Source organism: Anser cygnoides, chromosome 20, assembly GCF_040182565.1.
Source record: "Anser cygnoides isolate HZ-2024a breed goose chromosome 20, Taihu_goose_T2T_genome, whole genome shotgun sequence".
NCBI lineage: Eukaryota > Metazoa > Chordata > Aves > Anseriformes > Anatidae > Anser > Anser cygnoides.
In genome coordinates, this window is record NC_089892.1 from 6,950,816 (window position 1) to 6,967,895 (window position 17,080).

The 17,080-nt window shown below is 49.1% G+C and overlaps 1 protein-coding gene across 8 annotated transcripts in view; it reads right to left on the reverse strand.

The window, feature by feature from the left end:
- COL27A1 (collagen type XXVII alpha 1 chain) overlaps window positions 1–17,080 on the reverse strand; it is a 198,499-nt gene that overhangs the window by 73,975 nt on the left and 107,444 nt on the right. For all 8 annotated transcript variants that reach the window (XR_010826088.1, XM_066980818.1, XM_066980819.1 and 5 more), the window contains 4 exons: window positions 14,092–14,145; window positions 9,934–9,978; window positions 7,347–7,400; window positions 6,891–6,935 (listed from right to left, as the gene is read on the reverse strand). Coding sequence is in view for 7 of the 8 variants with exons in the window: in XM_066980818.1 (XP_066836919.1) it covers window positions 6,891–6,935; window positions 7,347–7,400; window positions 9,934–9,978; window positions 14,092–14,145 (198 nt within the window). In the remaining variant the exon portion in view is untranslated. The remainder of the gene's footprint in view (window positions 1–6,890; window positions 6,936–7,346; window positions 7,401–9,933; window positions 9,979–14,091; window positions 14,146–17,080) is intronic.

The following is a 17,080-nucleotide window of genomic DNA, read 5'->3' on the forward strand; positions in this document are numbered from 1 at the left end:
TTCCCAACATTGATTCCGAACTGAAAAATGAAACTGCAGGGAAAGAAAAATATGAAAGTGCAAGCATTGTGTTTCCATGGAGGCTGCAAGAAGAGAGGCTACGTTCCTCTGGCTAACAGCAACCGTGAAGGTGGCGAAGTGTTAAAATTCAGCTGAACAGAAGAGTTAGCTTAGCGCTTGATGAATGGACCTTTTCTCTCATAAGGCTCTACAGCACAGAAAACAATACTCAGGGTCCCTGCTGCTGGCACCAGAGATCAGTTCTCTCCCAAAAGAAAACAAGAGTAACTTCTCGTAACGCTTTACAACCATCCCACTGGCAGCATTTTGGGTGAGATTCCCTGGGAGGGGTAGGCTGCTGTTCACTGGGGTGGGGATCCCAACTTTGAGCACAGCAACAGTGACAATATTTTCTACCTGAGCTGTCTTTCCCCTCTTCAGAAGTTCCTAACACATTCTGACTCCCTGTGCAGAAGTAATTATCCCTAAAGGAAGGATTTCTTAGAAACAGTGGCTATCTTGTATTACCTCTTAGCCCTGCTGTTGGACCAGGTAACCTCCTGAGGTCCCTCCCAACCTCATTTATACAGTCTTCATATAAATAAAGGCTTAGTCAAGGAGGAGGCAGAGAAAATTCATATATAAATAAAAATTCAATTCATGGGAAGACAAACGAGGAGTGACTATCAGAAACTGGTACACTGATAAGACCCACCAGAAATAACTGCTTGAGGAACTGTGTCCCATACATGGCACACGCATCCAAAATGGTCTTCCCAGTAAGGGAACAAGCCATACAAGAGTAAAGGGATCTATGTTTAAACATACTCCACGTGGAAGACACATGGACTTCTGCTTCAGAGCCAAAGCCTACAGAGAGATGACAGAGGAAGTCTACTTCTACTCAGGCAAAAACCACCCACTTGTTATCAGAGGGTTGAAATAATTATAATTACTGTGGTAACTTGCATGGGATAATGAAATTGTGAACGGTTAAGACTTGAGTTGGGAAAGATTTTTTGGACACAGCTTTTCCAGAAGAAAGTTAATTAAGAAGCATGAAGATTCAATGACGGAAACATTTCATGGATTCATGCTAAATTTACTTAAATGTTTTGGTAAATGTTCTCAGAACATTTGACTGAATCATCTTCAAAACAAGTCTTTTATATATCAAAATCGAAATGCCATTCTTAAAAAAAGTTAAATGCATTTACTCTTTTTTTTTTTAGCCTGAAGTATTTTAATTTGAGTCAAACCAAACATTTTGCTTCATCTAAACTACTTTCCATCTCCCCCTTTTATTTTGGCAAAGCAAGTAAATGGAAAAAATCAGCTATTTACACAGCTTTGGTTTGGATGAACCACAAGTATTAGATACAATAGGGGTGGCAAAAAACTACTGTATGGCCCAGCTCATTTTCCTGCACAGCAAAACAGCAGGGCACGAACGATGCGTTGGCAGTGGCCATTAATACCCCAAAGCAAAACTGAAGACCAGGGCACCCACTTGTAGCTGCCTTGGACATAAATCTGACACTGACTCGGGCTGTGTGTGCTTAACTCGAGGACGAAAGTAAGGAGGAGAGGTCAGAGTGTTTATTATAAAAAAAGAAGTGATGCTGAGACGACGAGAAGGGTCTGCAAGCACTCTGCTCATGGGGAGGGGGAGGAATGCATGATCTGGAATTGCAAATGGGATCTGCCCATGGGATACTGCCTATGCTTCATGTTTCACCTATAAAAAGAAACGCAGCTTCACCCTGAGGCCCCTCTTCATGCAAAGCTGCTGAGAAGGAAGCGGCCGATCTGCACGCATGACACAGGTTTGCTGCCTGCAGCACCCAGAGGAGATGTCCGAGGAAAAACCTCATTTTGCTCTCTATCCGACATCTCTTCTTCCAGGATTTTCTGCTTGGCAATATATGGGGAGCTAACACTGCAAAACTACTCGACATATTTTACTGGGCCATGTCCTTCACTAGTTACAGATGTCCTCATTCATAAAACTCCTTCATAGGAACAAGGAGCTAGGATTTCCTCCGCTTCCTCCACCTTCCCTCTGTGCTCATCACACCATGCGGCTTCTCAAGACCACTCTGTTTCAGGGTTATGCAGTAATTCCACTTCTCCCTGTAAGAGCAGACACAGCCCCCTCTGCCCCCTCTCCTTGCCTCTGGGAAAACATGGAAATGGAAACAGAAGACAGACCCATTTTGGGGGAAAACCGAAGCTGCAAAAACCACCATAACCTCTGGGCTGCCTTTTATGAGAAGGATGCAGAAGGGCTGGCTAGCACTGGTGTGCTCTGTACTTGCCTGTCTAGATACAAAGATGTAGGAGGAGCGGGGTGTTGCCCCTTATTCTACTTCAGACCTGATCTCCACGTGATGTACGTGTTTGGGTTAAGTAGAATACTGAACAAAGTAATGTAGGAAACAACGCCCAAAATACAACGAAAAACTCTGTTGTGGCAAAGCAGAACAGCAGCAGCATTCCTGAAAGATGCAGCATCGCAGTGAAGACCTGTTCCCAAGGGGGCAGAGACAGCAGCCTCAGGCACACAGCACCCAGCCACACTGCACCGTGCTCAGGCTTCGACTTCTTCTCTTCCAGCTGCTCCTGAGTGAAGAGGACAAATCTGCATGAGGCCACACACTTGGACAGTGACCAAGACAGATGGGCTGCACAGGAGATCGCAGACATCTAATTAAATCTTCATCAGCACATCCACAGAAATCTCCGTGGCCGGGCTGTGCTCCAGGTACCCTGGCACACCGCAGGGTCCCCAGGGAGTGGCACATGGCACAGCACGGGCAGCTCCACGGGGATGTACAGAAGAGGCCAAGTTCTGTAAAAATGTGATGGGAGAAAGACCCGTCCCTCGCCAAGGAGGATGTGGGATGCTCTTGAAAGCCCTGCTGTCCCTCAGACCTGGGCTAATCCACAGGTGGTGGCAGATGGAAGGTGCGAGGAGCGACCCTCGGGGCTGCTATCATCTGCTAGGAGCTGCTAATTATGAATGGTTACTGATTGCTGTCAGCATGGGGCAGCGAGGTTTGCTGCTCTCTGCCCTTGCTGATCTAGCACTTCAGATGCTGCCAAATATCTAGGGCCTTTTTTTTTTCTTCCTCTTTTTAAATGTGACGTTTAACTAGATTTACCAGCTTTCTGAAAGCTGTGGTGAAGCAGAACATTCACCCCTCTCCCCTCTGGCTGCATAATGGGAAACTTCTGCACTAATCCCTTGTGTGTCTTTGGGGAAAGCTTCCATTTCTAAACGGGTTTATTAGAAACTGCTTTCAAGAGAATCCAACTAACATCCTCGTACAAGATGCAGCCTTCAGTAGGCTGGGACTCTCTGGGGTAAGGTGCTGACATGCTGCTGGAATGGAGATGTTTGGTGAGGTTGACAGCTCCTGTCGACTGACTTGAGCATCATTTGTGCTTGCTAGGACCTGGATGCATTCATCTGGCACTTGGCACATGGCTCGGTTCTTTCAGTGATGAACTAGCAATTCGGGGTGCCCACTTAAAGTCTCAGGAAAGACGCTTGGACAGTTGAAGATGGCAGCTCAGCTCCTGTGGGAAATGGTGCATCCTGAACTGTTTCCTGAGCCCTGTTCATGAGCAGGGATGTAACCAGGACTCCCAGACTCTAACACAACTTTCTGCTCTATGGGCTGTGCAAATTCAAGGTACGGTGCCAGCCCGTCCTTCTGCAGCATTCCCTGTGAAGGCATTGCAGGCAAAAAGCATCGGCTTGGAAGTCTGAACTAATCTACTCTTTGAAGGGAGCTCAAGGACCTCACGTACTCATCGAGTAGCACAGCAGGATGCGTGTGCTCCAGCCAGCAAAACACCAGCATGCAGGGAAATGGTGGCTGCACAGGGGCTGGACTGGTTTCTCTGATTAGTTAGCTAACTTCACCTGGTAATTGCATCCTCAGCACCCAGCAGAGAAGGGAACTGTGACTTGGGAGGTGACCGAGCTTTAAATGAGGATCTCTGCAGAGGCAGATTTCCATACAATTGTGCTCTGGAAATGTTTCAAGAATGGCAGGAGGCAGACTTTCAGACTGACAGGCACAGAGAATAAGTGCATGACTCAGGCAGGTTGCTTATGTTTCTGGTCATAGCAGTAAGATAGTTTTGTCTGAAGATGATGATGGATGATTTTAATGAAGTCAAAATCTAATGGACAGAAAAAGAAGAATAAGCAATCAGCGAAATCAGTTAAGATGTTCCAGCCCAAAAATAGCAGTAGCAGCAGAAACTATCAGTGACATGACCGCTGGAGATGACAGAACGGAGCCTCCAACACGAGTCTGCTCTATGCAGGGTCCTTCTGCAGCCCAAGCCCAGCTGGGCACTACGCAAACACAGAAATCCTGCCTCTACTTTCCGACACCATGGGTTTCCTTAGGCCAGACATTTCTAAGACCAGCTTCAACTGAAAGGCATAAGGCAAAGGGACAAAGAAAGATTTTTCACACAGCTTCTAAATAAAGGTTGAGATGGAAAACCTCTTCATTGAAATGAGGCAGACAACAAGACGAAAGATGATGCGGGGAGGACAGAGTCCAAGAGGCCAGGGTACACTTCCCACCTCTAGTATCTTCCTCCTCGATCGCTTCTGCGACTCAGAAGCCCTCACGAAGAGCATAAACATCCCATCCTCCAACCACATGTACATTTAGACCATGAGCTACTTGAAGGCAGTGATTTTCCCTTGCTATTAACTGAGGAAATGCAGCAAGACCAGCTATCATTTACATTTCTCAGTGGTACCAGAGCTTAAACAATTAAAACACAAATGTAAACAAGCTGTAAGAGGGGATGAGTGCTTTTGCTCATGAAGCCCAAATCAGAGTGAGAGAAAATAAAAAGTCTTGAGGCGCAATTCACTAAAGAATTATTGGAGTAAATGAAAGCAACAGCCTTTTGATCAGTTGGAGAAGGGATGCATTATAAACTGGGCCAACTAGCTGAACAGCAAGACCAACAAATCAGAAAACCAAGTAACTGAGCAAAACCCACAAAGCTGTTTCTGGCTAAATCCTCCCGCAAACATAAGGAGAGCTGAGGAACCTTGTCTGTACTCATGCAAGCAGGTGCAGCAAATTGGGATGCTTTGGCTAAGACCTGCAATGTTAAAGCTGCATGCATTCACCAGAGCAGATGAGAACTGTGGCCATCAATGCCTAAGTAAATCTGGTTTCCCTTTGCCCTGTGTTTTCCATCCCTTTGGCCTTTGGACTGCTGGAAAGGATACACACAAGCTGTTTGGAAGCTCTCTCTCGTATCTGGTATTATTGTTTGATCTGAGTGTTTGATAGTGCCCCAGGATATTCAAACTAAGGTCAACTCCTTAGGGACAGAGGAAGCTTGAGCAGGAGGGATGGTTTGTCAGTCCTGGATCAGGAAAGGGCTGTAACGAAAGCCAGGAAGGGAGTCTGTCCTGTCCAAGGAAAATGCAGTGGGAGAGGTAGCTGGGCAGTGAAAGGAAAGTTTCCCGGCACCCCAGGAGAGGGGCTGCAAGACCGAGCACAGGGCTGTTGGGAGATGGTGGGTAATTCTGCTCTTGGGACTGTCATGAGGATAACTCTACAGAGAGCTGCAAACTGGTCATTACTGTGATAGCAGCAACTGGAGAAATACTGGGGATAAATACAGCAGTCTGTGTAAAGTGATGGATACTGGAATGTCCACAAGGGTTAGTTTTGCTGAACACTGATTTAAATGCTGGCCAGTTCTTAATACATTTCTTCCGAGGAGCAGTCAGAAGAGTCTGTGGCCTCTGGGAATTGGTGCTGAGTCAAGAAACCAGCTCCGATGTCTTAAACTTGTCCTAGAGAAAAAGCCCTTCTATTGCCCTGTCCTTCCTCTCTACAAAAGTGAAAAGGCAGTACAGGGGAGAAATGGAAACTACAGACAGGAGCCCTGGCAAAGAACTGCTATAACATAATAAGAGTGGAAATAATTGGCTTGACACTACTTCCTCCATGTGCTGTTTTGGGCTACTAAATCATTCTCTAAAAGCAAACATCTAATAAGAGAATAAAACATCACACAGAAGGAGGAGAATACAATTAATGGTCATTTTGCACTGCCCTCCTGAGCAATCAGAGCCAACAATAAATGACTGCACCTCCCACTCTTTCAGACTAAATAAATCCTGCAGCTGAATATCTGTAGGAGGATGGTTCTCATGACAATGAGACATTTACACAGGCAGATTCATGCTGATTTAGCTCAAGCTGCGTGTTTCTGTGCCAGCAGCACTAAATCATTGCCATCAATGCCCCTCTCCTTTTCTCTTTTTCTAAAGTGATTTATATCATTTCGGCATAAGGCAATTTCCTCTCGGCAGGAGGCTGAGCTGAGGTGAGCCTCTTGAACAGGAGCAGAGGTACCTAACACACAAGATGTTTTCCCGGGGATCCAGCTTGTTTGTCTGTTCCAGCGAGCTGTGCTGCTTTGTTATATCATGTTTCCTCCAAACACATTTATGCAAACCCACTTTCAGTGTTAGGTCTTCACCCTCCTCCCCATCCCATCATGTAACCAATATAAAAACATGAAAGCCCAGCAAAACACCAGATAATCCTATGGTTACCGTTATCATCAGTGGGAGACAGAAGCTCCAAAGAGGAGCTGAGCATCACTGATCTACACTAGAGCTCCATGGAAAAGAGGATGGGGCAGATATCATAAAAGAAAGAAAAATCAAAACTTTGCTTTCAAGAAAAGGGTAGGATGGAAGGGAGGGAGCAAAGAGCCAGCCAGAGTGGAATCAGTACCATGGTGCTGAATAAGAAAGAGAAAATAGAAAGGGGGTTTCCCATGCAAAATTAAAACACAGTGCAATAAGGGAGTATTCAGATCACCTTATCACCTTTCAGTCCATGTTCTCCAGGGTTTCCCATCAGCCCCTGAAACAAAAGAAAGTTCAGGCTGAGACTGAGCCACCAAGAAGACTTGCTCAGGTCTATGACACTGATGTCCCTGCGGGGGCTGGTGGCTCAGACCCACAGCGCTGGCCTGGCACAGCCCCTAGCCTGAATACCAGGCTGCTCCCAAAGCACGCTCCACCAAACCTTCTTCAAACACCCTTCTTGGGCTGGGGGCGTGCAGGGGAAATGCCCCTGGCATTTTCCAGTAACTTGCACCTACTGCAGACCACCAGCGGGATGTCGTGTTGAGCAGTCCTGTGTCTGGGTGAATGGACAAGCAATACTGGGGACCATCCTTTCCCTCAGGACGGTCACCCGAGGGAGGAAAAGAATGATCTTCAGTCCTGCCATGGAGGGACGAGAGCTCACGTAACTCGGGTATTCTCTCACCTTTAAGCCTTTTGGTCCTGGATAGCCTATAGGTCCAACAGAGCCCATGTCACCCTAGTAAGAGAATGAAAATTACCAAAGTCATTAGGTGCCAAGCCAACAGATAGCTGTATGTGGTGTCATGTTCTTCTCCCATCCAGTCCCTCAGTACCCCTCAATCTACAGGAGCCACACCGCTGACTTCAGCAGAAGCAGCATCCTGGGACCAGTCAAGAGACCTTTTATATGTGGACAGCTTCTAAGTAAAAATGCATGGGATGTTCGTCTCACATTTAGCTTCTGTTAGTTAAGGAATTCAGGGTGGTAAATTAGTGGCAAAATAATCAAAAACTAATTAAGAAAACACCTTGAAGTCTGCAACTGTTGTAGGATCTGAGATTTTGGTTCTGTCTGTTCTTCCTAAATTCATACATTTTATGAATAGATTCTTTTCCCTTTTCCACCATTTGAAAAATCAAAATATTGAGCGGGTTTACTACAGGCCTGGAGTGTATTTATTCTCGGTGAAGTTACTCGTGGTCTCAGAAAGAAGCCACCACAGTATTCATTCCTGAGTTCTCCGGAGGGAGATTCAGGGAGTGCCAAAAGGACACAGACCCAAACAGCAGAAGAAAAGGCAGTGGTCAAGAAATTTGGGTTGCTACTCAGATCTGATATCTAGACTGATAGGGGGAGGAAAGGGGAGAAACAGGAGGGAAAGGACAGAGGTGCCTCAGCAGCCTGGACAACTGGCTGCAGCGAGAAGACAGCCCGGCATCACGTATCGGGCCTTGCGCGAGAAGCTGCTGCCTGGGACACTGGAGTTCATGGTGGCTGTGTGTACCTGCACACGCACGTATAAAAGGAAGCCTTCAGTGGCCGACATTGAAGCAGGCTTTGATTGCTCTCAGCCCATGAAGGGAGCCAGTGATACGGCGCGGCAGCCTCGTGGGCAGCGTGTCAATAAACAGGGCCGGCCCTGCTGAGGGAGCGCGGCCCTGGCCCACAGTCAGGGCCCGCAGCCACGCCGGGAGCGCTGGGCCGCGGCCCCTAACAGATGCCCTTTTCATGCCTCCCAGCATAAAGGCTTCTTGTAGAAACGCATTTACTTAAAGCTTTGCCCGCACAGCTAATTAGGAGAGCAAGAGGCTTTAGTTCCCTCTAATTCTGCTCTCCAACCCCTTTTAAACAGCGAGCCCAAACACCTGCAGGGCACGCGGAGGGAACAGCCGGTCCCTGGGGGGCTGTAGCGGGGAGGAAGGAAGGGATCGGACGTGGGCCAGCCGGGAGCAAACCCCAATGCCTCTATGTGCCCTGCAGCCAGCCCAGGGCAGGAGGGGGCTGGTTGCTGCCCTGCAGGGAGGAGAAGGCAGGCTGGAAGTGCCCCTTTCTCCCTGGGGAAATGGAAGGGGTCACCCTTAGATCAGTCCTGCCAGAGATGCTTCAGCAGCCCGAATTCAGGAGCTGCCTGTTCTCCCAGGACACAGGATCCTGCTCAGTTTGAGCTGAATCTTGGGCTGAGGTTTTTATCTGCTTGGAGCGGTGCCAGCAGCCAGCAGCCGAGCGTCACTGCTGCGGCACGCGACTCTTGAAAAAACAGCGCTGCCAAGGATTGACTTTCTGCCTCAGAAGTAAAGCCAGGAAGAAGCCCATAACAAAATGATCCACCTTTGCCCCAGTCCCCCATCTGCAAGACAAATACACTTATACTACCATATTCTCTGTTTTTCCTCCAAGGAGTATAAAATTTCCAGGTTTGGTGCTCTGTGTTTGTGCAATGCCCAGTATGGCCAAGGCCTTAATCTTGCCTGACTTACTTGCTCCTGTAATTAAGTTACGGGATGGCAAAGGGAGTCTGTTTCTAACCATTCAATGCAAATTAAATTTTCATGGATTATCGTAGCTGAGGAGGAACTATTTTGAAAGAAAGCTATAGTTGCTAACAGAGCCTACCACTTCTTGTGCGTGGAAGGAAATACCTTGAAACAAGTACTGAGCCCTAAAAATAAACCAGAATGTGTTCAGCTGGGCATTCACTAACCCCCGGCACAGCTGCCAGGGGATGAGTTGCCACCCTTCCTTACAGCCATTTATCTCCTGCTGGGGAGGGGTGTAACGAAGGGTGGAATTTGGCTATGTATGCAATTACCTGGATTAGTGGTGGGACGGTGGGAGCATGTGCAAAATTCCTGTATACCCAAAGGACAGACAGTTCCTGCACGTGGTCTCTCCAGTGAGCAAGAACTATGCATCCTTAGGTTACTGCTCCCAGGGACTCGCTTTTAAAAAGATGACAGATTCCGGCATGGAATGAATATTGCATCTTAGAAGAAATACCCTGGTAAATGTTATCAAAAGGGCGAATTATCTAGCAGTAAGTGCACTAACAGTAAATATTTACTCTGTTCCCTTTTGCTTAGAAAGGGTTTGCTCTCTTCCACCTCCCGGTCCACCAGCCCACTCCTCTCTCCCCAGCCGTCACGCCTCCCCCATACACAGTCATCCCTTTCACTGCTCGGCACAGGAAGGAGAAAATCTGTGTGTAGTTATGCACACCAAAAGGGTTAAAGCCCCGAGAAGCCAGATCTCCATTTGTTTTTGTACTTACAATGAGTCCAAGGACTCCAGGAGGACCTGGGGCTCCCAATTCTCCCTAAAAGGAAAGACAGACCGACATGGTTATGGGCTCTTTGTAGACAAACAGAGGCTGAAAGGCAGCTCAGTGTTTCAAGGGCTTGAGGGCAGGGAAAACACCGTCCCTCCCCCTTCCTCCCCGCTCCCCAACCCCTTTCCCTGGCCAAAGTGATGGAGAGACTCCACGCCATTGAACCCGCTCTTGTGGGTGCTCAGCCTCTGCAGACACAGGGCTGCTTGTTGCTCTGCGGCTATTTGCAGGCTGATGTCCCCTCCCAGCAGCAGGCTGGATAAAAGCAGCATTTTATGTGCGTGGGGCAGGCAGGAGAGCAGTGGTAGCTGCCTCGAGGTATGGGAAAGCTTGGGCAGAGAGGGGGCACGGGGGCTGCAAAGCTAGGGTGGGATGGAGAGGCAAGGTGCTGCTCTGCACGGGGAAAGGTGAGGGTTTGGGAGTGGTTAAGAAAGAGTAAAACTCATGAAAAAAGGAGAATGCAGATGAAAATTAAACTGGGCAATTTGAAGAGAGGGTATACTGGCTTCTGGTGCTGGCTGATGGGCCCTGGCAGCGTGGTTGGCACCATGGGGTACTCCGAGGCTGAGAGCACCCAGGAGGGGTGGTGTAACATAGGGAACCAGCAGCCTGCTCTCGTCCATCTGGCCTCCCCTTAGAGGCTTTCCAAGTGGCTCAGAGCACCCCATTTCAGGGCACGGGCTGCTCTCCGGGTCTGCTTTGACTTCCCAACTTCACCACAAACTCCCCTTGTGCCAGCATCCCAAAGACAGGTGGGTGCCAGGGGTGCCAGCAGATGCCTGGGAGCATTTCCTGGCACAGGGCAGCAGAGGAGCTGTTAGACCCCCACACATCACCCGTCTAGCTCCCCAGGCACTTCACCAATCCTTCCGTGAAGCTCAGCCTGTCCCTGTGCCTTTCCCTTAGCGGATCTCCGACAAGCAGGCTGCTTGTCGGAGCAAGGAGCTGCCCGCACACACACCCAGCTCCAGCAGGGCCGCCCCAGACAAGTGCATTGGAACTGCTAAACTTCCCCTTGGCTCAGGCAACCCTACCCCTGCTCTGGATCACACTGGCTACTTTCTTTGACAGACCAGCTCGGTTTATGGCGCACATCTGGTGGAGTCCCCTTCGGTGCAATAAAGCTCCCCTTTTATGGCAAGATTTGCCCAGTGAAAGAATGAAAGAGAAGGGGACGCAACGTGACTAAACGTGCTCAGCCTTCCTGGGCAAAGGGTTACGTGTGTTTATTTTATGGGAAGTGGAGTAAAGGACTATTGGGCAAGCACACACAAAAAGCGTTTCATAATCTCAACCAGCCTAAAATTGCTTTTTTATGGCCGGTTCCTTTCCTGCATACTTGGGACATCTGTGGAGCAATTGTTCCTCACGGGTGGGATTTCTGTGTCCTCAGAGCTACTGCAACAAGGTCGGCTTCGAGCATCCAGGCAAGGCCTGGCACTGCTAGGCTCAGCGAGGAGAGGAAACATCCCTGGGGACGCTCGGCAGAGGAGCTGCACAGTGGCCTGGGTCTCCCCAGGAGCTCTGCAGGCTCCAAGGGTGGCTGGGATGAAGGCTGGCTGAATGCTCAGCTCTGGGTCCCACCGGGTGGGACTGCCTAGATTTCTGAGTTACGTCACCTGGGTATTCCTTAAGAGAAAGGGTAAATGTGGAAACACACGGCCTCAGTGTAATGCAAAAGGATTTCCTCTTGGAAGAGGAGGGGGTGGACTCCTCTGGGAGAGGCAGGCCAGACAAATTGTCATTTAAACCATTCCCTGGGCTGGGAAGGAGGGATTTCCAGGTGCTCCCTTCCTGGCCATCAGCAGTGACAGGCTGGTCCCTGACCTGTGAGGGAAATAGGGCTCCATCCTCCTTTGCAGTGCATGAATCTGGCACTGGGACATGAGACAAGGAGATGAATCAACAGTCCTTTCCCATGTCCAATTCCTGTGATTAAGAGACTAATTAGAGTGGCTAAAGCGCTCCGGGAACGGGGATCTGGAATGCAATGGCTCGACAGTTCTCAGCGAGATGGTAGGAGGGAAGAATGCCCCTGCGGTCGCGGGAGCCTTGGCTCTGTCTGGGAGGCACAGAAAGATCAGAGGCTGTTGGCTTCGTCCATCGCCGTGCGACGGCAGTGGCGTAAGTGCTCGGGGATCAAACGGAGGATGGGGCAGCTCAGGACCCGTGGCAGCCTGCCCGCCTGCCTGCGATTTAGCTGCATGCTCCACCTAGCAAACTCGGCATAGCTGTGTGTTCCGCAAACAGACTTTCTGGCATTTTTCTGTGTCTGTGACTCCACTCGTGACCCTGTGAACCTCCCTTCAAGTCCGCCGAAACAGTCTGTTTTCATTCTACGATCTCCAAGGCACATTAATATTTAAGAGCCGTTGATAAGATGAAAGAAGAGCAATCTTTCTGGATGAATTAACGGAAAGGACATTTGTTGCTCCCCGATGCTCTGGGAACTGGCGTTCGACTAACATCGAGCACATCTTCTGAATGGGGCTTAGACAACTAGCGAATTTAAATGAAAACAAAACAAGTTCTTTGTAGAAATGGAGTCTTCCTGACCTCCAGGACTCCTGCTCTTCCTGGTGGGCTGGCTGGAAACAGCAATACAATCTAGAAAGTTTTCTACTCTGGGACTACTGATTCCACTCTGACCCACGGCTTATGTTGACTGAGGGATGGGAAAACTCCTGCAGAAGGATTCCTTGGGAATCTAATTCTTTCAGTTCACTGCAATTGTAACTCTGCTGCTGAATTCCCACAAAGGCTGGAGCATAGCTGAGCTTGGCCTGCTGGCTGGAGCTGCTTGTGAAAATAACTTTTATGCCGCATATGTGATGAATGGGAACTTAAGACGCGTAAGGCGTGGATTGCTTCACACAAATCACTCCATTGAACACCACAGCCACACTGCAATGTTGTGTGTGAACAGCCAAGACAGTATGAATTTCAAAGATGAATCAGGACGCCTCGTCTGCTAATTGAGGAAGAACTGACAGAGCCATTCAGAAAATAATTTCAAATAATTAATACATCTGATAATTTTACAATCCACAATGGCATGTTTTGTGAGCAGTGGAAAACACAGCACATACCCAACTGTTTGGCACGAAGTGCTACAAGAACAGAGCAAAATAATTCTTATTAGCATCCAGCTGCTCAGATGGTCTCTGGGACCATCCTGACCCAGTTCCCAGGAGACACATCCCATTCTTAGAAAGCCAGCAGGGGTCAGATGGAGATCGGAGGGAGGCCGAGAACTCAAGGGCCTGGAGACCTCTCTCACTGCGCTGGGGCTGGGGGAGGCATGAAGCAGGGGAGCAGAAGCCCAGACCTCTGCATCTGTTCCCCGGCACACCCAGGCTCCAGAGCAGGCAACCTGGCACTTGTACCGGTGCCGATGGTTCCCTTTTGCTGAGGAAAGGCACTAAGCTTGGAGCACTTTAGAAGCTCACAGCTACATGCTAGTGAGATGCAAACCATGCAGTACCAGCTCGCTGTACCTGGTCAGGAAATGAGATGTGGTGAAAAGCAGGAGAGGGGTGGCCTCTTTCTCTACGTACTGTCTCGAACCTCTCCACAATTGAGCACCAGGCCTGCTCCTTGGAGGGCTTATGCAGTCTCGTAGCCATCTGCGGTGCCTTATGACAATGTAGCCCTCTCTCTGCGGGCCCTGTCTTGCTGCTCTGCTCACACACTGCTCCATCCAGAGCACACCAGAGTCAAGAGGGCGATTCCTGTGGCATGGACCACATGCTCTGGCCACTGCTTGCTCCTCACGAGCAGCATCCCTACCTTCTCTCACCTGATTTTTCTTCTAATCATACCCTCAGGATGAGAAAGCATCTATCAAGACCAAGGTGCAAGGAAGATGACGGAGGGAGACAGAAAGCAAATGGCAGCGTGATGACCCGGCAGCTACAGGATGTTGAGCTGAACGCAGGAATTTGCAGCTTGCACAAGCAGGGCAGGGGCGTGCATTTGTTTTTCAGGAGGAACAACAAAATGCTATCAGCTGCCACCAAACCAAGAAGCTTCATTCAGCTCTCACTAGCACGATATGTCTACCACAATGAAAAGAAACAAGGGGAAAAGCCATCAACTTACTGGGTTCCCATCGATGCCTGGAGGTCCTCGTTCCCCAAAATCACCAGGAAAACCCTGAGGAGAAAAACATCAGCATTACTTATTGATGCAGCCTGGTGTAAAAGCAGCCAGCTTAAAGACTGTCCCCAGCACGCAGTGCAGCACTTGACAGCAGGTCACCAGGAAGCCTGGGCCAAGCCGCCTGCTTGTCCTCGTCCAAACCACCCCTGCTCCACCAGCACGCGCCCAGCGAGAGGCTCTGCGGGGCCAAGAGCTGATTCACTCCCCTCTCCTGGGGCCAGTGAAGGGTAACCAGAAGTCTCGTTTACAAGTCTCAGCCATGAGCTGCGCATTAACTGGTGGGAACCTCCAGAGGAAAACACAGCGAGGAGACAGGAACGCTTTCTCCTTGGCCATGCTGTGAAAAGCACCCCTTGCTGAGGCTGCTGGACCTGACCGTTCACGCCTTGCCTTGCAGGCTGTGCCCGGTCCTCCATCAGCTGTGCCTTTGAACAGCAGCTCTCAGCCCTGGGCAGGCTTCAGATGGCAGGCAAGGCTTTAGCAGCACCGTGTAGAAAGCGTGAGAGTGCAAAGGACAGAGAAAGGTGAAAATCAGTGCTTTTTTCTCCTTTTGGTCCACCAAAGTACTTTCAGTATGTCCCACAAGGATACGCAGCCCTGAGGATTACACTGTGTAGTTTACAAGTGAAACATTAATCCTACTCTATATTTAATGATACAGTGCTTCCTATCCTCTTTAGAAGAAGTGCCCTACCGATAAATGCAATACCTCCTTAAAAGTCAATCCTAAATCCTTTATGTTCTGGAAGAATTCACAAACCTTGCTGCAATGACTGTCCTCAAAAATGGACCGTCAATCTGCATTATTTCACCCCGTTGACTACCACAGTCATTTTAACAGTTCCCCCTTCTCACAGTATAACTTAATGCCTGTCAGAGCCCATGCCGATGCTTAATGGGGCTGACCAAAGATGCCAGGAGAACTCGCCCCGATGCATTCGTGACCTTGCAGCTCGCCAGAGGAACAAACGGCTCCAAGCTCCTTACGGTCTGCACCCCAGAGCTGTGAAAGACCACGCTAACTACACAAAAAGGTCACCACAAGGCCTTCTGCATAGTCTCATTATATCTGATACAAATCTGGAAGGTATCAAACAATTATAAAAGAGGTACTGAGCCAGAACGCAACGGCATGACACGTTCTCGTTCAGACAGACCCCGTGCTGCACCAAGTCCCCCCGTGCCCCACGTACCACCAACGCACCCAGCAGCTGGCTCTCCCCTGTCCTGTTGTGCTCCGTGTCCCTCAGCCAGAGCTCAGCACAGGGGGCTGTAACTCCGTGCTTAGCAAACCCTGCTGGTCACTACTCTTCTGTCTTCAAGGAGGAAGCCGTTGAGTTTAAGCCCCAACCTTGCCCTGAGCTTGCACGCCATTCAGCAAAGGGCTGGCGGGGCGCAGGCTGCGGAGAGCTGTCAGGGACCTGCTCAAACACCAGCAGTTTCAGATAAAATATGACACAGCATCCCCTCCTTCAGCTCTGAGCTCAAAGGGAGGTTATCTGCTGGAAGAGCTGCCCATGGACAGAGCAAAGGCAGAGCCTAGCCCCAGGCTCTCCCTCCTGGATGTGGGCTACGATCCTGTTTTCCTCTCCACACTGTTCTCACCACGGACATCAGGATGGAAACTAAGAACTGTATTTACGTATAAAAGGCTGCCTCGCCAGAGCCAGACCTCCACTCACCGTCAGTGGCTCACAACTCATGGCCAACACAACAAGGTAGAAAGCTGCTTGGTCACACCCCAGGTGAAATGCGGGGGATCTGTTAAGACAACTGCAATTTTGCTACTGACTTCTGAGCTAGGATTTCATCTCCTCTGTACCAGTCCCCTACGGTACGCTCTCATGAATGGATGCAAGCTATTGCTTGCTTGTTTGGACTCAATACTTATATTTTACAGGCATCACGGCGAATGGGAAAGTTGTCTGCCTTTCCAGCTGGGCACTGCATCCCTCCAGCCTGTGCACAAAGCCAAGAAGCTGTGGTAAGCAACCACTGGAAAAAGCCTTCTGCCATCTAGAGACAAAGACGTCAAATATAACAAGCAGGCGGGGGGTGCCAGGGGGTACAACCTTCTTTAATAAAAATAGAGGAAAAATAACTCCGCGACATGCTGAATCAATAAGATGCGAACAGAGATTTGTAGGGAAAACTCATTGCTCAGGCAAGACAAAAAAAAAAAAAAAAAGACTGCCTTGGAATATTTTGCTGTTTACAGTCGTACAACTTGCCAAGGAAAATATGAGTGTGCACAGCCCGATACTGTACTCATGCTGCTGCAGAGTGCAGGCACAGCCCTCAGCACGCCCCCAGCCGCAGCCTTCATTTCTCAGGGGGCACAGCCGGGCACAAAGGGACCCACAGATACCACTGAGCAACCTGGCCCTGGGGCTGCTGAGGTGTCTCCTGTTGAGCTAAGGCCTTGCCAGTTTGGGAAGGTTTTATTAGTTTGCGTAGTAGAATGAAATCAATACAGCCACAGCAGCATATCATCTAGGGAAATGCGTGCTCCAGACTAAGAGGATTTTCTAAATTTGGGTTAAATCTCTTCCAAAGTGATATAAACAATGCACTCTTCTGCCAGAAAAGTGCTCAGATAAGAAACTATTTAAATGAATGTTTCCCACTAATCTCTTTTTACGTCTTGGTTTCTAGTACTAACCTCACTGCTTAAAGATAAAGACACAGGAAATTTGAGGCATTTACTAATAGAGTTAATAAATATCTAGCCTTTATATAGGCTTTCCAACAGCAGATCTCCAAGTATTTTAAAAAGCAGATTATTCCTGTTTCAGAGGCAGAGAGCTGGGTACGTACCTGGGGTGAGGCAACTTGGCCAACGCCACCCTGCAAGGGATTCGACATGGAAACCAGTTCACAGCAGCACGCTCCCTCACGGAGCTAGGGCTTCTTCCCATCCTTGAGATGG